This window comes from Lissotriton vulgaris, chromosome 7, assembly GCF_964263255.1.
Source record: "Lissotriton vulgaris chromosome 7, aLisVul1.2, whole genome shotgun sequence".
Taxonomy (NCBI): domain Eukaryota; kingdom Metazoa; phylum Chordata; class Amphibia; order Caudata; family Salamandridae; genus Lissotriton; species Lissotriton vulgaris.
The window spans coordinates 1,514,062,493-1,514,090,192 of NC_141695.1; the positions used below are offsets into that span (position 1 = coordinate 1,514,062,493).

Here is a 27,700-nt window from a genome sequence, read left to right on the forward strand (position 1 = left end):
CCGTGCATGTCTGCACTTACTATTAGAACTGCGCCGTCATTTCCTTGTTCACCCTTTAAGCTCGCTGCCATTTGTGCATGTTCACATATTGTCTATAATTCAAGATCCGCAAGGTAACCGCGCCGTCCATGTCTGCACCGATCATTCGCATGCAACGTTACTGTTTTCTCCCGATCAACACCCCACGCCTCCCCACTCTGGTATTCTATCTATACCGGTCGTTTATTAGCGCCGTAATTCAGTCACCCTTCGCGGTACTTCTCACAGCTGTTTCAGTCACCTTGTGCTTTTGAACGAGCATTGTTACTTTTACTCACCTCGGGGCCACAATCGACTGATTAGGCACTAAGTGACACGCAGAATGCCTGGCACGTACACCTTCACGAAAGATCCACCAATGTGGGTATCCTCTGCTCAGTCACCTTGCGTTTTTGAACGAGCATTGTTACTTAACTCACCTCGAGGCCACAATCGACTGATTAGGCACTAAGTGGAACGCAGAATACCTGGCACGTTCACCTTAACGAAAGATCCACCCTTGTAAATAACACAACAATGAAGATCAGTCCTTTTTTAACATGACTAACGTAATGCCTGAACTGTTCTTTCTTTCCTTTTTTCCTCCCTCATTTTTCCCAATGTGATTTATTATCTGTTGTTAAGTAATGCAGAAAGGCTTAGTGATAATATTTAAAAAGACAACAATGTTCGTTTCCCTGTCCTGATGATGATGCCCAACATTTAATAAGGCATCGAAACGTCGTCGACTTTAAGAAAAACCCCTTATGCGATATGATACAGAAATATTGTGAAAATGCAAAGTTGTGGTTTTGAAAATTCATGTCTGTAAATACTGAATACAAGTTCACAGACTTATTGTAGCTTTGCCCTTTTGGCCATTGCTTTCGTTGTTTTGTCTTATATGTTGTGGGTCACGGCTGTGCCCACTTGTTATTTTAGTGTTCTTATATTTGTGTTCTATTGACTTAAACGCTAAATTGAAGTTTCTTGTCCGGCTGGACAATAAACACTACACTTATCAGGTGTTTTGATTATCTGCTTGAAACTCATTCTGTCCATAAGTAGGGACCACTGTCTCGTAAAATATGTAAACTACCCAAGGTCCCTGCAACATACCTTTAGGGTTCCCTTGTCTTTTTTAACATCAAAAAATACAAGCCCGCTCCCTCAGATCCTATACATATCAGAGGACAAGTATCACCTGACTCACTAGTAGTCACCAGTGCTTGCAAAAGTGCAAACTCTCAATCTAGTGATGATGCACCCCCACCCGACAAGCAGAGCAAGCGCATTGACGCAGCAGGAAAGACAGTAGCAGCCCAATCTGCAAACCACAGGCATATTGCCTACTTGCAGGGTTTGCTGGCTAGATATGACTGTACTGACCTGAGACAAGATGGTGGAGCTCCTCCAACATCTCCAGATGAGCACATAAAATACTACTGATAGGTCCTGAAGAATCGCAAGCTAATTGCTTTAGAGCGAGAAACATGTCGACCAACCACAGCACATACTATACAGTCACTCGCAAACTGGAAGCATAACATTCCAGCAAGTACCGGATAGTTTAGTTTTTAATTAGAGTAGGGGACCCCCAGAATAAAGTCATTCCCGGTACCCCCAGCTTTATTTTAACTCGCACTCCCACGTCTATGCAGTACTGGCCCCACACCCGCACTTCATCTAAACGGTGGTTGGATAAAAGATCTCCACCAAAGAGCCCCTCTTTGATTTGTTGCCTGTTGGGTATTGCACCGCCGACCCAACGAGGAGCAAGCCCAGATGATGAAGCATGACACCTGAAAGGGTGTGTGAGGGCATTACATCCAACATAATGGATGCCCAACTGTAGGAGTTCTTGTGACCCTACAGCATCCTTCACACCACAGGGACACCTACATTCCTTTTACTTAGGAACAGCCCAGTAAACTTGTAATTGCACATAAAAAGGGGACAAGAACTTGTTGTAAAAGGAAAACTTATTTCTCATACCTCTATATGTTGTGCGCTAGACTCTGCCGACACAGCAGCACAAGGGATTAACACAAACATCCTACTCCGCCGCCGTTCTTGGCTGTGTAATTCAGGCTGTAAGCCAAAGGTTCAACAAACCCTCCTAAAAGATCCTTTCCTAAGGAACAGCTCTTTGGGCCCCAAGTTGAAAAGGCCCTAGAAAAAAATTAAAAGGGACCTGAAATTACAAAAGCCATGGGAACCCTTCAGGCACCTTCACCACAAGGCTCCTTTTGCCAGTCCAGTGACCGTGAAGGCTCTAAAACTGCATATTTAGAGGCTTCCAGTTTGTACCAATGTGGCCAAAGTCCATATTAGTCATCCAGAAGTTACTACAGGGACAACAATACCAAAGGCAGAGGTAACTGTGCTTCCCCACACAGTGGAACACCCGTAAGCAAGCAGTGATTTCCCTTACCTTCCCCCTATATAACACCTGTGGGTGTTGGACATTATCCAACATGGTTATTGTCTGGAGCTCATTACCACACTTCCCACAAGTCACCTTACACTCGCAGGTTATCCCCAGATCATCAAACACTACTCAAATAGGAAGATCAAGCTCTTCTTCTCAAAGGAGCTATAGAACCTGTCCCTCTCCACCATCAAGGGTCCGGAGTATACTCCCTATACTTCCTAATCCCCAAGGACAAATCTTTATGGCTTATCTAGATACAAGACCCCTAAACCACAACATCCCATTAGAGCACTTTCATAGGTCACACTCCTTCAACAAGGTGACTTTCTTGTAGCTCTCTAGTAAAAGTACGCTTATTTCCATATTCCAACACACCCAGTAAATCACAAATACCTCAGATTTGTGATGGCAGGAAGGCACTACCAATTCAAAGTCATACCCTTCGGGGTCACTACTACACCATGGGTGTTCACCAAGTGACTAGCAGTAGTAGTAGCAAAACATCTGCGCAGACAAAACATCCATGTTTTCCCTTATCTGAACGACAGGCTAATCAAAGCAGGTACTCCTCTATACCAGCAACACACACAAGCTACCATAGATCTGCTTCATCAACTGGGCTTCACTGTCAATATAACACAATCTCACATTCAAACTCAACAAATCCAACTAAATCTCTGAGCAATTCTAAACATGCAACCAGGATTAGCATATCCCAATACAGTAAGAATTCAAAATATCCAACAATAATAGCTCGTTTTCAAATCAATCAGCAACTCACAGTATGCACAGTCATGCATCTTCTAGGAATGATGGCTTTCTGTTTTGCCATAGTACAAGGCATCCGTACAGGAATGCCTAGCATAACATTGGTATCAGTCACAGGGTCAGTTAGAAGATGTTGTGTTGATAAACAGCCGCACACATCACTCTCTGCACTGGTCGAGCACAAAGCACCTGTTAAAGGCAGACTTTTGTAGACCCTGTTCCTCATCACTCTGACAACGGATGCATCTCTCACAGGCTGGGGTGCATACTTACAAGACCTCACAGTCAAGGTTCTCTGGGATTTCAAACACCAGACTCTCCACATGAATTACCTAAAGCTTCAAGCCTAGCATTTAAAGGGTTCCTACTTCACCTCATTGGCAAGGTTGTTCTAGTCCGGACGGACAATACAGCAACCATAGACTATTTACAAAAACAAGAGGGACCCACTCTCCACTGCTCTCATGCCTATTGCATACCATTTAATGCTGGGCTCTACTTCATAACATTCATCTGTCAGCGGAATACCTTTCAGGAACAGACAACAACTTTGCCAATCACCTCAGTAGAGTGCAGCAACAAATCCCCGGATGGGAGGGAACTCCACCCCAAGTCCTTTCCCTTACTTTCAAAAATGGCTATTTCTATAAATAGATCTGTTCGCAACCACAGACAACTTAAAATGCCCAGACTTTGCCTCCAGGTTACCACACCTACTATCCAAAGGCAATGCTCTATAGATTAATTGGTCAGGGATAGTTGCCTATGCTTTTCCGCCTCTCCCTCCCTTTCTGGTTCGGAAACTCAGGCAAACATCTCATACTCATACTGGTAGCCCTTAGATTAGAGTGCTAGCCGTGGTATACAACGCTACTAAATCTCTTAGTAGTTCCCCACCAGAAGCTCCCCATCTGGCTGGACCTGCTCACTCCAAACCGTGGAGAAATCTGAGATCCAAATCCCAAAACACACAACCTAGTTATATGGATTGTATACAAGTAGAGAGGCAACTACAAATACATAATCGGTATCGTGAATTCAAAAAACAAATAAATAGATGGTCTCAGGTCTTGGTTGGTGATTTTAATCACTTTGCTTTATAGTATTTTTTCAAAAGGACGCGGCCAACGGATTTTACCTTACATAAGGCTTCCTCGGGAATGGGATCTTAACCACTCCGGAAGAAAAATATCTTCTAAGTGCAATCAGCCTTGCGATAATCTTTCACTAATCAGTTCATGGATCAAACCTATTACCGAATGGTCTTCTGAAATGTTCCGATATTCTGAACACCCGTACGTAACCCGCCACAGTCCCATAATAATCAAAAATGTAAGTCCCTTCTCTTGTTAAGTAAGGGCAAATATTCTTGGGAACACAAAAGTACCAATATGGATTGTCGATAATCAAGTCAGAGGTTCCTATTCACAAACCCCATACACCTTATCCTTTACCGGCTCATTCAAGCAGATACTATCTACATATACAATAATACCCAGCTCAAAAAAAGCTACCAGATCCTCCTTTACTGTCAGGCAGATACACAATAGGAATAAACAAGCATTTGTAATGCAACGGTCTCGCCTTTAGAAAACTTAAAAGTATTTAGCCCTGCAGCACATTTTCCTGGGTGTTATATTAACTCTTCTCATTTTGCCTTACACACTGCTATAACTGGATGAAAGGAGCATTTGTTGTCAGTGGGGCACCATGGAAAGGGGTTAAGGTAACTGTTGGTCCCAAACAATAACGTTTTTACAAAAAACAACCTACATTGACAAAGTCAAAAGGCTGGCAGCATAGGTTGGACCAGCTAGCTTTGCAAAAGCCTGTGTTGCTTTGTCAGGGACGTGGAGCAACAGAGGAATGTGGAGGTAAAGAACAGTGTGGTATGAACGTGTGTTTGTCTGTGCTTGTCACTTCGGGGAGTCTGTCTGTGCGTGCCTGTGTGTTTGTCTGCGCTTGTCACTGAAGTCGAGTTTAACAAAACACATTTCATCAATGAGACACTGAGAAATTATAGCTTAGGTTAACATGTTTTAGTTGCATTACAGTAGTCATAACATCCTCCTATCTTCAGGTCGCAACCCCTAACTGAAACAGCCAATGTTACAATTCTAAAGGGTTACTAATTGCAGCAATATGTTTTATGTTCTGAAGCCTTCGTGCCTTTTGCAGGCGAGCTAATTGCAAACTTATAGGGTGGTCCTGTAGCGGACAGAATGACATATATATAACGTGACGAGTCAGAGGCGTGTCAAGGGGGCAAACATGAAAAACGAACACAATACTGTTAAGCGGTAAACTACATTCATAATTGGGCTTTTAATAGTCCCTTGAAAGACATTGACCTGGTGCAACTGCACGTGCTGCATTACGAAGAGCAGTGTTATCTTTCAGCTGTGGCTGCGGAAAGTAGCTCCCTGCAGGAGTTACTCGAGAGAGGCGCCCTCACCCCACCCCGTCCTGCCCCTCCTCCTCCTGTTGCTGTACCTCAGTCACCATGGCAGTTTCTGTCTGGCCGGTCGTGTTGGGTTCGCTCAGAGGTACGGGAGACGTGTGAAGAAGCAGAAGGAAGTGTGCACAGGAGAACAGAGAGAAGGCAGCACCAGGGCAGCGACCCGAGGGGAGGCCACGGAACAAGAGGCAGGAGTACACACTCCTGATAGACCATTGTTACCTGAGAAATTGTTACCTGAGAAAGCCTCTGGACTGTAACATGACTCCCGGCAGCAAGTGGTGAAGCTGCAGCAGGTGGAGGGAGCTGTGTTTCTACAGTGCAGCCCTGCACTGCTCCTCCTAGCAGACCTCCCGGCAGCAGGCAGCATGCGTACCCCGGCGGCGATGATCATTGCATGGTTCCGGCCACCAGCGGGCTGGTGCTCGCCCTGACCTGCACTTTCGCGCCAGACTGGTGGGAGCAGAGCCAAATCACCGGCGAAGCTCCGCACTTCATGGAGCACCAGGGCATCTGCAGTGAGGTGGAGTCCATGCAAGAGCGGACCTGCGGCCTGGACCGGCAAGACTACTTCTCGCTGCCCAAGGTGCAGGCGGCCCGAGGGCTCATGATCACCTCCATGGTGGTCACTGTCCCCGGGGTGGCGCTATCGTCGCTGGGAGTGCGCTGCTGGCGGGACGAGCCCTCTTACATGCTGGCGGGCTGCAAGGGGCTGGTGGTCTTTGCCTCGGGGGGTGATCTACGTGCTACGTGGTAAACAGGACTACAAATCCCAGCATACAACAAAATACACGAACCGGGTGAGTATATCGCGCATGAATTTGTGGACATAAAATCCAATTTAATGCCGTGTCTATCGACTCACAAAAGACGGCGGGAGGGGGGGAAAAGCCTGGAAACATGTGTATGAAGCAGGGGAAAGAGGGGATAAATCACGTAATTTGCTGCATTTAACGTTCGGGAGGTGAATGTGCGCTCCAGGCAGTGGGACGTGTTTTGTGTGGGGTGCGTCTGTGAAATAAGAAAGGGTATTTTACCTCGATTACTCGGCCCGCTAAAAATGAGCAGCGAGCTCGCCTCAATGCCCCTGGCCGATTTCCAGCTCTCCTCGCGGGCAGCGCGCTCAGCACACGCCGCTGCCCGCTTTTCTCTGCTTACAAGGACTTCCAGGAATCGCGGGCAATGCACTCTGCCCATGCCGTTGCCTGCCTGTATTATCTCACTGTGCGGTAGGGGTTGCTAATGCCGGGGTCAGAAATTATGGGGGTCTGTCATTGGTTTCCAAGCCAGAGAGCAGCTCTAGTAAACAAGTGCTCGGAACAAGCGCTCGGCATGACTTAGACTTTCCTCTTTTAGAACCGTTCCTCTTGGACGGGCTTGGCCCTGACTTATGTGTGTGGTAAAAGGTTTATTATTATTCTTTATGGGGCCATCTGTTTCACCCCATAAAGAAGATAAGAAATCTTTTTTTTCCACACACTTAAGTCAAGGAAGCCAGTCAAAGTGGGACGGCTTCAAAAGACAAAAGAGTACATCACTAACACCTCTTTTCCAATGGCTGGCCACCGTTTAGCATGAACGGTGACGCCAGCTAATGGAAAAGGGGTGCGGGGCTTAACCTCACTAGTGAAACTTGCATTAAATCTCGCCAGCGAGACTTCACATGTGCTCAGCCTACGCTAGCCGAGACCTAAAAACGGTAACATGTCCACAACAAAAAAAAGGAAATGTCATTACCTAGTGTATTAATTTGTTTTTTCCAATTAAAGTATGTTTCCTCCACACTGAAGAATTATAAAAATGTGCTGTATTTGGGCTTTTCTAATTCTGATATATTCTGAAATATTTGCGTAAATCATTTACAGACTTTTAACGTTTGTTGTGTGCTAGTAAAAGTAACATCCTACAGCCTTTCCTCTCACATGGTTAGTCAGCAAGATTGTCACATAAATGTTCTTACTTTTAAGTCCGAGAAAGAAAAGTAAACACTAAGCTCCCTGGAAGACAGAGCCTGACAGTGAACCTCAGTCTTTGACTGCACAGCAAATGTGCCAAGATAAGAACATAATTTAAAGGCCTGTTTACAGAAAGGGGGCATTCCTGGAAGAATACAAGGAGTGATTGTGCATAGGCTATGCGTCACAGGAGGGACTAATTCATGCTGGACAGCCTAAAACAAATAAAGCTAGAAAATAGAATGCAAGGAAATGTGAGTTACAAACCACAAAGGCAATGGTAAGCACTCCGCGGAATGCATTCCCAGGGAAGCTTTTAGAATATACCCAAGAAGTCTTCGCAAACCAGAGTGCACTAACTTATGGGCTATTTTACATGGAGATGATGAGCTGGCATTGATCGACAGTTATGGGACTCATGGGATATGTAGTGCCAAATTGTTCTGGAAGAAAGGTTATGCATAATCCAAAGCCTCCGGTCCTGACATAGACATGCAGGGAACCAGCTAAACAATTTACAGCTCCTACTATTAAATTAAAATCACTCTGTTATAAGAAAAATGTGCATTATTTATAACCGTACATGTTTTCTCTTTTTTTTTTTTCACAACCAATTTTATTGAGCAAGTGAGCAATAAAAACGTGGCACCCCCAAGGCCGGAGATCACCACAACGATATCGGTACAATAAATCACATAGGTAGCAAATGTCCAAGTAGGCCTTAAGAATAGGCTCAGTTTGAAGAACCCCCCACCCCACCCTACCCCCCAACCCCGCCCCCCCCAAACACCCAAACTCCCCCCCCCCCCCCCACCCCCCATCCACACGTGTACACATATCAATAGAGTAAAAGGTGTAGGTGCAGCGCGACAGGAGCGCCGCAGACTCAGGCCAACAATGTCCATGCCATCAAATGTCCTCCTCTCGCTCCGCTGGGGGATCCAGCGACAGACCCCGGTAGTCGGCCCATCGCTTCCAAATTTTGTAGTGTTTGCGCGGGTAGCCCCTCGCCTCAAAGATCGGCCTTTCCAGGCCCATGAAGTAGTCCAGCCCAGCTTTCTACGCAGACAGGGGGGGGGGGCCCTCACCGCCTTCCACGCCCGGGCCAGGTCCCGCTTGGCAACAACAAGCCCCAAAAGCAGCAGATGACGCTTATATATGTTCCCACCGATGCCCTCCATGACGTGCAACAATCCCAGCCGATGGGTGCGGGGAAGGTCCCAGCCCAGGACCTCGGACAGACAACTCCACACACCTCTCCAGAAACCAGACAGCCGACCACACGACCACACAGTGTGTATCAGGGACCCAGGCACCGTCCCACAGCGCAAACATTCCGAGGATGCAATCAACCCAGCTCTCCACAATCGTTCACGGGTGTAGTAGGCCCGGTGCAAGTATTTAAATTGGATGAGTCGGAGCCGTACAGCAATGGCGGTTCCACGTGGGGATTCCAGCGCCTCCCTCCAATCGTCCTCATCGAGAGGGCCGACGTCCACTTCCCATGCCGCCCGAAGAGAGTGTAGGGTAGAGGAGCAATGAATGACCAGCGTCTGGTATATCAGAGAAACCTTTCTGTCCCCCAGATCCCCCATAAAAACCTTTGCCTCGACCGGGCTGAACTCCGGTAGGGAGTCTAGACCGGAAATGCTCGGGGTGAGGGCATGGCGCAGCTGCAAATAGCGGAAAAACTGGGACTGAGGCATTTGGAACTCCGTGCGGAGTTCCTCGAACGATTTAAGGGTAGTGCCGGACATGACCTGGCCCAGTAGCGTGATACCTATTGCTTCCCAGCCCTCAAAACCGGCCAGGGCCGCCAGCTCCGGGAGCAGACCATTGTGCCAGAGCGGCGTCTCGGCCGTCAACTTACCCCACCAGCCCATGCGGCGTAGGGCCTGCCTCCACACAGCGAAGACCACTCTGGTAACCGACGGTAGTACGCGACGCAAGCGGGCCGAATACAGAATGGTGTGGAGCATATTGTCACCCATGAGCGACCGTTCTAAGGCATACGCCGGGTCCCCCCTATCGCTGTACCACCATTCGTTAAGAATAAGCAGTTGGGAAGCCTGGTAGTAGGAGAGGAGGTCAGAGGTGGCCAGGCCACCACAATAAGTAGACAAGAAGCACGTTTTCAACGCCACCCTGGCCGCACCACCAGCCCATAGGAATCGACCCAGCACCGAGTTGACCTGGCGAAACCACTGCGGGCCGATAGGGTACGGGAAATTCTGAAGTTGATATAGCAGGCGCGGAAGCGCCACCATTTTGAAGATGGCCGATCTTCCAAAGATAGTAAGGGGCATTCTGGACCAAGTCTTGACATCGGCTTGGACCCGTTCCCACACTGGCAGGACGCCACGATCCCAAGCCACGACGCGCGACTCCGAAAGAAATATGCCAAGGTACTTCAGTCCATCCGTCACCACCCGCAGTCCCGCAGCCCAGGGGTCAGCCACGACTCCGCCGCCCAGCACCCATAGGGTCGATTTATGAAGGTTGAGTCGAAGGCCGGAGATCTCGCCAAAGACGCGCATGACCTCCAGAACCCGGGGACCCGAGCGTTGTAGGTCGGTGAGAACATGTTTTCTCTTTTTAACAATACAATGATTTGTAAGTCTAAAAATGCCTTCTGTTCTGTCCTACCTTGCTTCACATAGTATACCTACACACCCACGTACCTACTCTTTCATACCAGGATTCCCACACCCTGTCTACCATCCCTAACACATTTACACTCTGACCGTACCTACATTTTCTACCAGCAATTTCTACTTGCCGTTCCTACCTCCATCTCTAAACTACATATATACCCAAATATAACACAACTACCTACCATACCAACCCTACAATCTGTGTTTACCATACCTACTCACCTCACAGTGTCTACCTTAACTAGTGTAGCTACCTACCTACCCATCACTGCTATTACTCTTTGCCTACCGTGCCATAAAATTACCATACCTAACCTATCAAACATGACATACACCTGTAGCTCATTTATACCATACCCTGAAGCTGTAGTTTTGGGAAAAAGAGTCTAGGAAACTATAGCATACTTAGCATATCCTAAGTCTGTCACATCACAAACATCTACACATCTTACAAATTAAAAGGTGCTAAGCATAACACTTAATGCTCACAATGCACTTAGCAGAAACACAAAATCAACTTCAAATCTACTTTAAAAAAACAATTTTTTAAAGTTAATACATTTCCCCTAACATTAATATTCATTCACTACAATTTTTCCTTGCTTATTTTATATTGCTGTACATTTACAAGATTGTTCAAGATAAGATGACTTATTTAATTTTACATTCACCACTTTGTTTTTTATACCTCTTATAATTCGTTTAGTTCCATTGTATTGTTGTAGTTTTAATTTTAGTGGTAAATATAATCTGCTATGACAATTCCAATATAATGTACAAGTGTTCACAAAATAAGACAAGGTCCTTCTTTTTCAGTACTTTTCATCAACAAAGCTAACATTTACCATATACATTATAGAAAAATATCAAACCAGACCTTTTGGCATTGCCATTGCTTATTTGTATATAGGTTGAACAATTAAACACAGTGCAGCTGTACATTAAGTTGGATTACAGTTAACATTTCTGTGTTCAACATCAAACTCTTTATGAGATATTTCCTAGTGAAGACTGTATGGGTTTTGTTTTTGTTAATATAGTGGCAGATTGTTTTTAACTCCTGTTTACCAATTTTCTCAATGTATGTGTTGTTTTAGGGATATAGATAAAGTAGATGAGCTAATGCAAGATATTGCTGATCAGCAGGAGCTGGCACAAGAGATTTCCGATGCCATTTCAAAACCTGTAGGATTTGGAGAGGAGATGGACGATGTAAGTACGAATTTAAGCAATGTTAAGTTTCCAGTTTTTTGAGGACTTGTCTTGGTTATATGGGTGGAAAATATTTCTTAGCCACATCAATTCTTAAGGAATTAAGTCACTGCATGCTTTAGTCTAGCGTGTAAATAAATATTTCTTATTTTGCTTACTTAGAATACTTGAACTGACCTGTTTCTATCCATTGATATTGGAAGTAAACTTACTAAATACTCATTTTATAGGTTTCCGAGATTGTATTGGTTTTCTTGTTCATATAAAATATACAACAAAAGAATATGACCCTTCCTATTCTAACCCCTCACTCTGCATGCTGGCTTTCCCAGTACAAAATATATTAGGCTTACAAAATATATAAATATATGCTTGTGTCTATTAAACAGGTAGTGTCTCTCTGTAAGCTGATGTGCCTGTTCTTTTCAATTGAGCAGGCTATAGAGGATTAGCCTTTGCAACACTGCATCGTTTTCTGATACGTTGATTCATGTGTGATATCTAGGACTAGGGATCTATTTATTCCACTCTTCTTGTTAATACTTCATTTGATTAAACTGTGTTAATTGTCATAGAATACCAATCGTCTTGGTCACCGCATGTAAACGTCGGTTCCTCTGGTTCCCTTGAAACTGACAATAGATAAGCTTGTGTACTGAAAATAACCAGTGAACCCATTGGTAGCGTGATGGGGTTAGATAAGCGTTAAGTACTCCCAAAAAATGCTGGTAATAACAGCACAGCGAACACAAGGAGTTGATGACATTATATATGCCTTCCTGTCCACAAATAGGCTGCATTTGGCACAGTTTTCTTTTTTGAATTCTCTGTTGAGTATTGAATAACTTCTATACATCAACTTATATTGAACCGGGAGAACTAATTCAAGCAGCTGCTTCACAAGAACCTACCAGCAGCGGCTCTAACATCATACATATGTCGTCAACTAGAATACTTTCCAGCACATACAGAGGTGAAAAATGGACTCTATCTCGTTGACTAACAGCAACACAATTCTAGGTGAGACGAACCATTACTGTGGTGGAACTTTTCAAAGGAAACTAACCTCCAGCCCCTGCATCACATCTTTTGTGTAGCCTACAACTCCACTACACCTGAAACTGCCTGATGCTTAAACACATGCATGGGTGGGATCCACATAAATGTGTAGGCCCTGCAGTGCCTTTTGATCGTAGGTGAGTGTGGATTAATTCTACCAGGGCTGGTGGGCCTCGGTGAGCCCCTCTATTTTGTTGAACTAGCATTGAGGTGCTATCCGACAGGTGAGTAAGTACCTTTTTTGAAGTGAAATATTTACTCCTTACCCTTGCTTGTGTGCCATTTTGCACTGCTCACGCTTAGTAGGACGTCCCCGCTCTTGCTGAAGTTCATGGCTGAGTGGTGAGAATGGGTTCCACTATTTGTAATTCCACACACTTAAACACCTGTAACCCTCTAGCTGTACATTGAGTGGTCACCATATTAAGATATTCTGAGCGAGGCAGATCAAAGAGTTCTGCGAGTCCATGCTCCAGCTCTTCGAATCATTACCAACTCTCTCTGGCAAGCTTTCGTGCATCAAGGAGTAGAAAGGCCCTCCATATGGCATACTGCTGGCAGATTTGCCCTCAGCACCCGTAGGAACCTCCGAATTCACCATTGGGCCTCCTCCACTTCCCATTCTGACTCTGCTTCTGGCTCTACCCCAGTTCTGGAGCTTCAATGCTGATGCTGACTCCATGGACCCCAGATGGAGAGGTGCCCTTTGTGCTCTTTTACTCCAAGTCAGCACTGCTATGATCTCAACCGAGTCCGTTCTCTACTTTCGAGTCGCCACCTCCACCACTTGACTTGCTACCTCCACAAAGAAGGGCATATACTTTGGATGCCTTATTTGGCACCGATTCAGGCAGTGATTATGATGTGGTTGTTAAAACTGGAAATATGATGACATTCAGTAAGTCAATAGCAGTGCCCTTGATACTTCACCTGAGTCCAGATTCCTCTCATGCCGGTCCTGCACTGCGGCCACAGTTCCTGACCTCCAGTTCCCCACCTTAGAGGTCAAACCCAGTGTTCTGACCAAAGTGTTCCAGCCTGGGTAAACATCTACTGGACCCCTCTTGTAGTTCAATGAGACAGATACCCTTTTGGGGGCTTGGGCCAAACCTTACTCTCCCGCCAGGTCAATTGCCAGATTACGACTGCCCTGCCCCGGGCGACCCTGCGTGAAAGCTTGGTAGTTCAGGTGTCTGCAAGTCGGACAAACCTGAATACCTTTCTGACTGCTCCGTCTGATATGGAATCCAAATGAGGAGAGACCTTTAGGAAGAGACTAGTTTTTTCCACTAGCTTAGCCCTTAGATCAGTGAATGCTAGTTGCCTCCTGGGACTCTATTCCAATGCTTTTAGTTTCAGTGGTTGAAATCCTCCAAGGTGTCTCAGAGGACCTCCAGCCTGACCTAACCCAAGCCATACAAGATGGTCGTGATACAGCCAAGTTCACAGTTCATTGTGGCTGGGACACCACCAATTCCATCGGGCGGGCATTGTCACCAGCATTGCCATTTGATGCCATGCCTGGCTGCAGACAGCTGTTTTTTCAGGCGATGGATCATTTGTCCGTTATGGAGATGCTTTTGTCAGAACTCACCTATTTGAGGACAAGACAGATTCTCCTCTGGTGTGGTTTAAGGAGAGGAAGACTGAGGCAACCTCCCTTGGGCTGATATGCCCCACCAGCCCTACTGATCTTTTCTCCGCTTCAACAGAGGTACCCTATACCGTCAGACAATTCAGCCTCCGCAAGGTGCCCAGCAGTTTTGGTGCTGCAGCACCATCCGCCCCACGTTCAGGGTCAGCCTGTCTCTCTGTCCACTGGCCCACCCACCCCAAAACCATAACCCCTGCCCCATCTGCCAAACCCTTTTAATGTGCACTTAATGGAGCACAGCCACCCAGGTGGACGCAGAATCCGACACCTAGTGATTTTAGCTAGGTTGGCAAACAATCACGTGGGACTGGTGGGTCCTGCAGATAGTCCGGAAATACACCTTGCCCTTCACTTCCACTTCCCTGCAGCCCCCAGAGTGACTGATGGAGGAGCATCTGTCCATCTTACGGCTGGAAATGCAAGCCCTTTTGGCCAAAGGACCTACGGAGAGGGTGCCTGCACCAGAAGTAGGTTGTGGTTGGTATTCCTGCTATTTTCTGGTGCCAAAGGAGGACAGAGGTATTTGTTCTATTGTTGACATGCGCCCTCTTAATGTCTTCCTCCTAAAGGAAAAATTAAAGACCCTCACTCACACTGGCCCAGGTCTTGGCTGTCCTGCATCCTGGAGACTGGATGGGGGCATTGGACCTGCAGGCTGCCTATTTCCATATCGCCATCCTGCAGGACCATTGTCAATACCTGCTTTTGGGTAGGGGAGTTAATGTTCATCAGAGATTTTTTTTGTGATTTTGCTTGTCTTTGTTTGAAGGGCGGGTTCCAGATTTTTTGGTTGTGAGATTATGGGCGGGCTGGGGAAGGAAGGGACTCCATATGGCTTGATCTGATACGGTGATGACACATTGTATGTTAAAATTCATGACTTGGAATATTAGGGAGATGGGCTCAGCAACTAAGTGCCATAACATACACAGATACTTGCAGAGGCGGTGAGTGCAGATAGCTATGCTGCAGGAGACGCACCTCATTCAGGGTGAAGTCGAGAAGTTACGCCGTAGATTGAGAGGGCAGTTGTTTGACACCTCCTACTTGGCATACACAAGAGGAGTGCTTATATGGATACAGGCGGGTGTACCCTTTGAACCCTTAAATACATATATGGATGAGGGGGCAGATATGTACTGGTGGCTGGAAAATTACTTGGTCTGGACATCACCTTTGGTAGTGTTTATGCTCCAAATCATGACCAGACTCGTCGTATAGCAACATGTTTTCCGTGACCGGATGAGACATTAAGATCTGATAGATATTTGGCGTACACACCACAAGGATGTTTGGGACTATTTATTTTATTCCCCTACATACCAACTACACACAGGTTTGGATGCATTTTTGTGTGTAGCCACTCTGTAGATCACACCGAGTAGCTGGGGCACACCTTTTCTGATAACATCCCATTGTGTCTCGATTTTAGACCCCATGTTGGAGCGCCCATTGTTTACTTTGTGGAAACTTAATCAGTTGAACCTGGGGGATATTTGTTTCCAGGAGAATGTGGGAGACACTATATATAATTACTTTGCTGATAACTCCTGGTCAGTTTCCACAGGGTTAGTGGAGTGGGAGGCATTCGAGATTTTAGTATGGAGGCATTGCTTAGGCCAATCCATAGGTATACAACGTGACCTCCACCAAGGGCTGGGTAAGCTTGAGGGCCGGCTGCATAGCCTTGGTAATGTACCGGGCACAGACTCTGCGGACCTGGGGGGCCTTCAGGAGGCTTGTGCGCTTTACCATACTGCTCTTGAACCCTACGCTGTCACGACTATGGGGGTATCTTACAAGAGCACAAGAAGATGGGCGTCCTGGTAGGTTGCTGGCATGGCTCACAGGCCAGAGTCCTGCGGGTCTCCAATTACGCATGGTACATTGGGTACTGAGGAGTCTATTTATGCACCAGGCCAAATAATAACCTGTTTTGCTCTTATTACAAGGATTTATACAGCACTTCACCTTTTGTGTCACCCGAGGCCCAGGTGGCATTCCTGGGTACATTAATCCGGGTCCTGGATCAGCAGGCGAGGGAAGTTCTGGGCTGCCCAGTGACCGTGCAGGAGATTCGTGTAGGCATTAAAAGCATGGCAATGGGTAGGACTCAGGGCTCTGACAGCTTCCCTGTAGAATTCTATTTGTATATGCTTTGAAGTTGGCTCCCTGACTGGAGGCCCTATATGCAGATTCAAAGGAACATAGAAGGAACCTCTCCTAGAAACTTATATAACAATAGGTAGTATATCCATCAATTATTATAAGACATCATTGTCCCACACCAAACCAATTTATAAGCAAAACATTTATTTTTTCAATTCCATCGAGAGACACAAATTCATAAAAAACATTTATATGTATAAATATATACAATACAGTTAGTCAAATAAACATAACATATAACCCCCAATCAAACTCACACATACAAACATCCTCTCAACCAATCACCACATAATATACTACAAGGCAAAAGGACAGTTACATAATCACAAAACAAGAAACGCATCTCCCCAGACATGATACATGTACCATTCCCCAATGTTTCACAACCACGCTCAATTCATTCTGTCATTAAGATGACCTCCTTAATCTGCAAAAGGGCCTCAACCACCACAGCGGTAGGCGTGTAGAAAAAGGGGCCTGGCGCAGGACTGGATGGATCGCCGACTCCTTTGGTCTGCCGCACTATGTATGGGCAATGTGTAGATACCTGAGCTCCTGCAATGAGACAAAGAGGACGTTCATCCTCTCCCACTGTGCCTGACAACAGCCTCTTCTCCACATTAGAGCCTTCACTGCACAAATTGCGCAGCATGTTTCAATTGTGACACCATGTAGTACAAGGCTCAAAAAATCGACTCGACCACTCGCATTTGCGAGTGAGATTAATTCAGGATGAAATATTTTTAGGTCCTGCTCGCCCTTTCTGGCGAGTAGGAAGACAAACTGACATTTGACCTGAAAGCAGAGGAAATGTGACAAGATAGCAACATTTAAAGGCATCTTTATTGCTCGCAAAGTAAATGAGCAATAAAAATGCTTTTAAATCATGTTAACTCGTCACGTTTGCTCAGCTTTCAGTGTTCGAGGTCAAGTGCATTCCAGTTAAGTCGAAGGGGATTTTGAAGGTTACTAGACCTGCAGGTTTAGTTCAATTATTTATTATTTTTAGTGCCCTATATAATTCATTGTCCGGTAAATTAAGACCCCTGTCCTCCATGTCTAGTTTAAGAACCCGGGGTGCTACTCTACTGTATTTTCTGGCCCATTCTAGGACCACTAATAGGCTGTCCAGTTTTTTAAATTGTCAATCGAGCTATAGGGCACTACGTGTTCTGCAGCACATACAGGTAGCAGGGTAGGAACACCATTTTTGCAATCCCCGCCCTTCCTGCGATCGATAGCGGTAGTTAACTCAAGAAAGATACCGAGGCCTCAAGGGCCGTCATAACTCTCCCCATATTGTAGCCATACTGCTTCTCGGCCACATGATCCACTTGTTTTCCCAGGTAGTGAAAGCGTTCACTTTCCCAACGTAAGCCCAGTTCTGAGAGTGGGCCTCCACTACCCCCTTCCCATCCCTCAATAGGGATAACTACGGACATGTCCACAAACACGCTAAGGCCTGACAGTTTCACAAAGGTGCACAGTGTGTCCAGCAAAAGCTGCATTGCTTGCATCTGGTTCCTCAGATACACCAAGGCCTGAACAGTGTAAAGGGACACTATATGCTTGATATTATCCCCCGTGTCCCCTAGCCCTGCATCTCAATCCGCAGATGCTGTTCCAGTGGCTCCATAGCCAGTGCAAACAGGGCGGATAGGAGGCAACCCTGTCTGGTTCCCTTTTGTATCACGAACTTGTGGGAGAGAGGGGGAATCTTTCAAGTTGTTGGAGGCAAGCATAGACAATACTTTGGGGCTCACCTCACCGGAACAGGGTTCCACCAGCAGCCCGTCTCCCTCCTGCCGCCGCCATCCAAACGTGGCCACAGTGCGGAGGGGGACTACGTTACCCAGCGTCCCTTGCGGCGGAACAGAAAGCCGCCTTCCGCATTCTCGCGCCTGGAGGCGTTCATAAACACCCAGAGACCCGGCGGAGCGGGGGAATCTTTCAAGTTGTTGGAGGCAAGCATAGACAATACTTTGGGGCTCACCTCACCGGAACAGAGTTCCACCAGCAGCCCATCTCCCTCCTGCCGCCACCATCCAAACGCGGCCGCAGTGCGGAGGGGGACTACGTTACCCAGTGTCCCTTGCGGCGGAACAGGAAGCCGCCTGCCGCATTCTCGCGCCTGGAGGTGCTCATAAACACCCAGAGACCCCGCGTTGCGGGACGCGCGCGGGCGGCGCCGGGCGAAGCCCGGCCCAAGGGCGGGCCGTTTTAGCCCGTTAGAGACCGTTTGTGACCGGACCGGGCCCCCCCTCTTGGTTCCTGTCTTTGCCACACTGACATCCTGTTTGTATGCTTTATCTTACTTACATAGTATTAGTTGATAACTGTTGAATATACATTGACAAGCAATATGTCTACAAGGGGCAGTAGAAGTAAAACAGCGGCGGGAGGAGGGCAGATAATTGGTCCTCTGGATAACTTTATAACAAGAGCGAATGAAGATATAGATCAGGGTATCATTCTCCTTGAACGTAGAGTCTCCCAAGACTTACAACTAGCCAGACGTTCATCCTTGGGACTTCTTGCCTTAGCCAGAACCCCAGCACAAACACAGAATCCCGGTTCCCTCACAGATGACCGGATAGAAACACTTAGTATGCCAAACATAGTTGATTTGTCTGCATCTCAACTTTTATCAGACTCCCAACTAAGTCTGGCATTAGAAAAGTCACCTGAATTAGTCATCAATCACACACCAGACGAAGTAAGAAATAGGCAGTCACGGGGAAGGAGGGAGGGCGCCATACAGAAGCAAAAGAAACAAGTAAAGGTGCCAATGGCAAAAGGGAAGAGTGCACTAAAGAAAAAGCCAAGCAAAGCAAAAGACTATCATCTAAAACATGGGAATAATAAACTAATTTCAGATGCGACAAACGAGGTTTTGGACATAGGAAGTGTAGAGATCCTGGCCACGGGGGGGGGGGGGATACATGCAATCGTTGTGAAGCAACTAGCAATTTGTTAGTAAAAATTGGGGAGCTTTTCAAAATCCATCTTTCCCCAATAGAGACTAGACTCTTAAACATAGAAAAACAACTGGCTGGGCTGAGTGTCCCCTCCAAAAACACTCCTAAGAATACTCAGAATACATCTAACCCCGGGGCTACCTTACCTGGTGGGACAAAATCCAGAAACAACAACACTGTAGACCCAGCGGTTAAGAAGACGACTGCACAAGTGTTGAATACAAATGTAACATCAAAGACACCAGTAGCCCAAGCTAACAAAACCTTAGCTATACCAGCAAACGATTCTGTACCTCCTGCAACCACTAAACAAATAGATACCCAACCTAAGACAACCCCAATGCCCCCTGATAAGGACCAAAAGAGGGGAGAAAAAGAGCATAGACGTACAGTTAATCTCCCTCCAGAACAAAGTCCGTTAGTAGTAGTTATGATTGGGGTTCCAGAGGTGGCAGACCATATTGTTGAAACCAGTTGGTCTTTAAAAAACAAAGTACAATATTGGCTTAATGCCAACTGCCCCTTACCCCCACACTGCTCAAGTAGGATTCTAACAGTGCGTAGAGTCCCCTGGATAGGAAAAGAGCGTAAAACTACCCAGGCTGGCTGTGTCATAATCAATTTTGAGGACCCTCGTACTGTAGATTATATATGCTCCAGGAACACACAAGGTTGTTACAAACACATAGAAACTAAACGACTCTCCTTCTTCTATCCCCCTAGGAGTCGTGTTTGGCCCGGCCATGACAGGAACTGGGGTAGATTGGGCTACCGCGACTGGGGTGAAGAATGGGGAAATTGGGGAGGGAGCATGGGAAGAGATGCAGGTTTTATGGACAATTTTATAGGGGTTCCGACCGCAAACAGATACAGCTGTTTAGAGATGGTTGACTGACTGACAGCAACCATCAATCCCCATAAAGACCAGGAAGGCCTTAGAAAGCCTGATAGTAGAAACATCAGATGTCTAATAGCCACCAGCTGCTCAATCCGACTGCAAAGGAAGCAAACGGAATAGTATCCCTCATAGAGGGATTCCCCTCACCTACACGGACAAACAATAGACAGGAGACGATAGCAGCAATTATAAGTAGTGGCGAGGGCGTAGATAGTTCGCTACATGAAACAAGATCTCTAACTGAGGGGACCACAACTGTTGAGAGTATTGGAAACTCCTGCCCTAATACATCAACCAAATCTGATCTTGCGATCCTTAGTTGGAACGTTGCAGGACTGGAATCGAGACTATCCGATCCAGATTGGTTAAAGCTTCTTTCCGATAAAGATATAATCATGTTCCAGGAAACATGGGCCACCACCAACCTGCATATAGAAGGTTTTCACTGCAATAGTATAATTGCAGTTAAACCTGATTTTGGCAGACCGATGGGTGGTTTATTAATTGGTATTAGGATAACTGCAGGTGGTAGTATTAAGTTAATACCCACTAAAAGCCCAAACATCCAGATCATCGAATACAAAAGAAAGATCCCCTCTTATGTGATTAATTTTTATAATGATTTTTGTTCAATCCCAAACAAAAATTTGACTGAACTTTCCAAAAATTTTTCCGACATCACTGAGCTTCCAGACAAAAGTATGGGCCAAAGGATTATCCTAGCGGGGGACTTTAATGCTAAAATTTCTAACTTGGAACTACCCGGGATAAATACACGAAGTGACCGTGCAGTAAAAAGGGGTCAAGAACTGGACTTGCTCATCCGTGAACACATGTTAACTAACATTTTGGATGTAAGCCCTACCACTATTAATAATTATGTTCCAACATTTAGAGGCAGAGATCATTCCTCAACTGTAGATTATATTTTTATGTCACCTGAGCTCATTGACAGCCTTATAGTGGCCAAGGTTATTGAGACTGCATTCGGGGATCATAATGCCTTGATTGCAAACATCAAACTAGGGCCTTCGCCAGTGTTTACAAGCACTGTGGGGGCCAGAGACATAACCCCCGCCACAAACAACTTAAGATTGAAATGGAGGGGGGTGGATAGTGGTAGCATAATTAATCAGGTCACAACTAAACACCAAAATCTAATAGACTCGTGCACACTATCTGATGGGAACCATCAAAGGGTAACTTCAGATTTTACTAATCTGTGCACAGTTATAAAAACACTCTTAACTGTTCCCAACTGGAAAATAAATACCGACCCTAAGTGGTTCGACAACAACTGTTCAGCTGCAAATAGGGCTCTGCGTAAGGCTCTGAATGCTAAGCCCAGATGCCAAATTGAGGTTAGGGAGGTAAGAAAGAGGTACAAATCTGCAATAGGGGAACGTAAGGCAATCATCTTGTCAGAACGCTGGGAGGAGCTATCAGACTCTGCATCAGGGAAAAAAGGCACAATCTTTTGGGCTGCAGTAAACAATATGCGTAACATGGGAACGCAAATGTCAGTAGTAAGCTGTACCATCTCCAGCTGCCAGAGGGAAGATCATTTTTCTAAAGTGTTTGCAACTCCCCTGAATGTCAGTAATAACTTTGCAGCGGGTGATTTACGCACCTTAGAGATCACCCTTGGAGAGGTCATCGCGGGCATTAAACAAAGCCTTGGCAATAAAGCCCCAGGGCCAGATGGCCTCCCAATAGACATTATCAAATGGAAACCTGAACTTTGGGCACCCATCTTGAAAAATGTTTTTAATAGCCTACCTTTAGTGCAATACCTGACACATGGTCCACAAGTATAATAGTGCCCGTATATAAAAAAAAAAGAAAGAACAGACCCAACAAATTACAGACCCATCTCGCTCCTGGACAATACCCTTAAAATTCTGGGGCGAGTACTATACAATAGAATAAATGAGTGGGTAGATGAAACAGGGATCTTATACTCCTGCCAAATGGGGTTCAGAAACGGGGTTGGAACAACCGAGCAGTGTCTAAATCTAAATTTACAGGGGGTAAGGACAAATCCTGGGCACTCTGATAGGCACTGCAGTGCGCAGTTATGGTCAATAAAGTTCTGGATTCAATGTTGAACAAACAATTTTTTTTTTTTTTTATTTTTTTTTTTAGAGATTTATTTCAACCAATCTTTTTCATGGTGATAATTTGTTTTCATAGTTCAATATTTCCGTCATCATATTATGGTCATATGATCAATAATGTAAGGTATCAGCATTTCTGTAGAATTATACATTCAAAATAATCCCCGATGCATTTCGTGCGAAGGTGCACTTCTTCAGGGGGAATCTAGAAGGTAAAAGGAAACATATGTAGGGCGCTAGTACAGGAGTCCTAAATACACAACATGTACTCATGAGAAATTAGTACTAAATAGAAAGTGTTACCAAAACCTATGGTGGACAGAACGATGGTACAAGGAGTGTGGGGTCACAATGGATCTGCGGAGTGAAAAGCGAGCAATAGAAAATGAAAAAGTGATTAGAAGAGTCAGGAATATACTGTGGAAAGATGAAGTACTCCAAGAAATCCAACCCGAGGTGAACGTGTGGATTTAAAAAAACGGCGGTGCTCAAGTAAATTAGTGATAGCTTACGATCGGAGGGAGCGTGGGGGAGGATCGTGCCTTCTTACCGATTATATTAAGGTGAGAAGCATTCTAACCGGTGTAGTCCAAAGAAACTCCGTGACGGTGTCCGTAAACCCGGAAGACGCCGAGCATGCGCATAAGGGTGAACTATGTACACGGGGAGCGTAGAGGGTGAAGACAGACTATGCTGCAGGAACGGTGACATACGAGTGAGAAATGAATATAAAGAATGAATAGGAACAGGGTGGAGAGTCTGAGGAGAGTTTGCTAAAATAGAAAGTAAACATATATAAAAGAATAATAACAAAAATAAAATAGTAAAAGACATGAAAAAAAAGTAATCGTCTGTGAATAAACGGAATGAGGTGACAGGGAAGAAAGAAGGTACATAAACAGAGGCGAAACATACATGATAAGGTGGAAAAAATGAGTGTGATGGAGAGCAATAGTGTATAACACAAAGAAAAGGAATAGTAACAAGGTACAGTAAAATGACAATAGTAACAAATATGAGGTCTGAGACATATAAGGAACAATTAAGGGTAACAAGCGTCAAGGGAGATCAACCAAATCAGCAATTCAAGGTACAAGGGAAGCAATTTGGATACTGGAAGAATTCTTTGAGGTAACAACTGTATTCCAGTCTGTCATTTAATCCCTTCGGGTGCATGGCCAGAAGGCGGTGTATCCAGTATAGTTCACGACGTAACAAGTTTTTGTTGTTGTCTATGTGTGGATATTTATCCACTACTTCCAAAATGAGGAAGCAAATTTGACTGGGATTGTGGCCGTGTTGGATGAAATGAGCCGCTACGCAGGATTTGAGATTTTTAGTACGTATGTTGCTGCGGTGCTCCGTCAGTCTTACTTTAATTTTACGTTCAGTTTTGCCTACGTATGGAAGGCCACACGGGCATTTCAACATGTATACAACGTTCGTAGAGTCCCAGGTGGCATTAACTCTAAGTCGAATGGGCGTCCCTTGAGTGGGGTGTGATACACAATTTCCTGGAATGAACATCCCCAGATACCATACATCTACCTAGTACCCAAAATCCACAAGCATGCCACCAAGCCACCCTTCAGACCCATAGTGAGTACATGTGACTCCATTCATGAACCTACCGGCAAGTACATTGATAAACATTTGCAAAAATCCGTGACAAACATGCCTACTTACATACAGGATACCACAGATTTTCTAATCAAGCTCCAAAACATCAACATTCCACCCAACCAACCTGTGATTTTATGTACCATCGATGTAAACTCCCTATATACATCAATACCTCACAACTTGGGACTGGAAGCATTAGAAACTGCCCTGGTACAAAGTCAAAAACCCATGGACCTACAAGTTTTCATCATGGAATTAATGCAATATACATTACACCACAGCTATTTCAAAGCTTCTACCGGCCAATTCTACCAACAGCTATCAGGAGTTGCCATGGGCAATTGTGCAGCTCCTGCGTATGCTAATCTATTCATGCACTCATTCGAGACTCAACACATATTGAATCATCAAATGTGGCAACCATACACACATGCTTACTATCGATACATCGATGACATTTTCCTTGTTTGGAAAGGTAATGAGAATCAACTCAATCAAGCTATCAGTGAACTTAACCACGTGGACGATCGCATTCAATTTACATACAGTTTTGATTCCAGATCTATATCTTTCCTTGATGTACAGATCGTACTATCCAATAATCAATTTGTCACTTCAATACACACTAAAGCCACCGACCGGAACAACTACTTACACTATCGGAGTTTCCACCAACCTAGCCTGAAACGACACTTGCCGTACTCGCAGCTCTTGCGGGCCAAAAGAATTGCATCCACACCAGAAAACTATGATCAAAACAGTACCACAATCATCACGAGATTCAAACAACGGGGCTACCCAGATGAACTTACTGAATCAGCTAAAAACAGAGTTTCGAGTAAACTCAGACAGGAACTACTGAAACCTAGAGAAAAGCCCACAGAATCAGACACCCGTGTTGTGTTTGTCTCCAAATATTCGACACAATCCACCAAAATCAAACAATCTATTCGCAGGCACTGGCAAATGCTACAACTTGAAACGGATTTCAATAAAATATTTGACAAACCACCGATATTTGCACACCAACGTTCTAAAAACATTGCGTCCATGTTGAAACAATCTCCTACCAAAGAACAAATTGCCTATAAAGGCACCATACCATGCCACAACTGTGGCCACTGCAGCAGCATCATTCCAGGAAATTGTGTATCACACCCCACTCAAGGGACGCCCATTCGACTTAGAGTTAATGCCACCTGTGACTCTACGAACGTTGTATACATGTTGAAATGCCCGTGTGGCCTTCCATACGTAGGCAAAACTGAACGTAAAATTAAAGTAAGACTGACGGAGCACCGCAGCAACATACGTACTAAAAAACTCAAATCCTGCGTAGCGGCTTATTTCATTCAACACGGCCACAATCCCAGTCAAATTCGCTTCCTCATTTTGGAAGTAGTGGATAAATATCCACACATAGACAACAACAAAAACTTGTTACGTCGTGAACTATACTGGATACACCGCCTTCTGGCCATGCACCCGAAGGGATTAAATGACAGACTGGAATACAGTTGTTACCTCAAAGAATTCTTCCAGTATCCAAATTGCTTCCCTTGTACCTTGAATTGCTGATTTGGTTGATCTCCCTTGACGCTTGTTACCCTTAATTGTTCCTTATATGTCTCAGACCTCATATTTGTTACTATTGTCATTTTACTGTACCTTGTTACTATTCCTTTTCTTTGTGTTATACACTATTGCTCTCCATCACACTCATTTTTTCCACCTTATCATGTATGTTTCGCCTCTGTTTATGTACCTTCTTTCTTCCCTGTCACCTCATTCCGTTTATTCACAGACGATTACTTTTTTTTCATGTCTTTTACTATTTTATTTTTGTTATTATTCTTTTATATATGTTTACTTTCTATTTTAGCAAACTCTCCTCAGACTCTCCACCCTGTTCCTATTCATTCTTTATATTCATTTCTCACTCGTATGTCACCGTTCCTGCAGCATAGTCTGTCTTCACCCTCTACGCTCCCCGTGTACATAGTTCACCCTTATGCGCATGCTCGGCGTCTTCCGGGTTTACGGACACCGTCACGGAGTTTCTTTGGACTACACCGGTTAGAATGCTTCTCACCTTAATATAATCGGTAAGAAGGCACAATCCTCCCCCACGCTCCCTCCGATCGTAAGCTATCACTAATTTACTTGAGCACCGCCGTTTTTTTAAATCCACACGTTCACCTCTGGTTGGATTTCTTGGAGTACTTCATCTTTCCTGACTCTTCTAATCACTTTTTCATTTTCTATTGCTCGCTTTTCACTCCGCAGATCCATTGTGACCCCACACTCCTTGTACCATCGTTCTGTCCACCATAGGTTTTGGTAACACTTTCTATTTAGTACTAATTTCTCATGAGTACATGTTGTGTATTTAGGACTCCTGTACTAGCGCCCTACATATGTTTCCTTTTACCTTCTAGATTCCCCCTGAAGAAGTGCACCTTCGCACAAAATGCATCGGGGATTATTTTGAATGTATAATTCTACAGAAATGCTGATACCTTACATTATTGATCATATGACCATAATATGATGACGGAAATATTGAACTATGAAAACAAATTATCACCATGAAAAAGATTGGTTGAAATAAATCTCAAAAAAAAAAAAAATTTTTTTTTGTTCAACATTGAATCCAGAACTTTATTGACCATAACTACGCACTGCAGTGCCTATCAGAGTGCCCAGGATTTGTCCTTACCACCTGTAAGGCTCACATTGCTCTTATATTAAACGCACCTTTTGGACCTAGAAGGTGACTATCTGCGCACCTATTTAACAGACTACCTACCTTACCTGGTTTAATTTCATTCACCTTGGAGTGCAGCGGCTTTTCTACATTAAATCTAAATTTAGTAATTGGCAAACATACCATTGCTCGGTCGGTACCAATCTATCTAGCGTTCATGGACTTATCGTCCGCATTTGACCTAGTAAATAGGTCCAAATTGTGGTCCATCCTCCTGGCATATGGTTTAGACGAACCGCTTGTACATTTTCTTGCATACTTGCACACTGATACAAGGGCACAAGTAAGGATCGGGATGTCTGGGGAAGTGTCAGAGCCCATAAAGGTAGAAAGAGGAGTCAGGCAGGGGTGTGTTTTAGCACCCCTGTTATTTATTATCTATATTAACGGACTAAATAAATCCCTAAAATTGGCAACTACAGATGTCCCAAAAATAATGGGGAGATTGCTACCGACTCTGCTCTACGCAGAAGATGCGGTGCTCATGGGCCTCACTCCGAATGCTTTACGCAGTTTGGTAAAAGATTTTGCTCAATACATGGAAAAATTTGATCTTAAAGTAAATTTAAAAAAATCTTTTATCATGTCCTGTGGCCCGGGGAAGAGACAATTAAGTGTTATTTCAGTGGGATCTGATAAACTCTACTCCACTAACACTTTTCCCTACCTAGGAATGGTTTTTGCTGCGAGCGGCTCGTGGAGTGGACATTTGGTCCACGCCACAAGCAAGTTCTCAAAATTCATTAATTCCATTCTTAGCCTTCCACGGCCTAAGAAAGTAGGTGCCACGAAAGCAATTTAAATTTTTTTAAAATTACAATGCGTGCCAGTAGCAACTTACGGGGCAGAAATCTGGGGTCTGGGCAAAAGACTGAGTATCCAGACTGAGGAAAACCGCTTCTGCAGAAAAATCCTCGGAGCACCCATTTCTTCTTC

At 44.9% G+C, this 27,700-nt stretch overlaps 1 protein-coding gene across 1 annotated transcript in view; it reads left to right on the top strand.

Moving 5' to 3' along the window:
• The window catches only part of CHMP4B (charged multivesicular body protein 4B), a 275,190-nt gene that overhangs the window by 197,144 nt on the left and 50,346 nt on the right, over positions 1-27,700 (top strand). Inside the window, exon 3 of the mRNA XM_086932384.1 lies at positions 11,385-11,499. Coding sequence (XP_086788510.1) covers positions 11,385-11,499 — 115 coding nt within the window. The remainder of the gene's footprint in view (positions 1-11,384; positions 11,500-27,700) is intronic.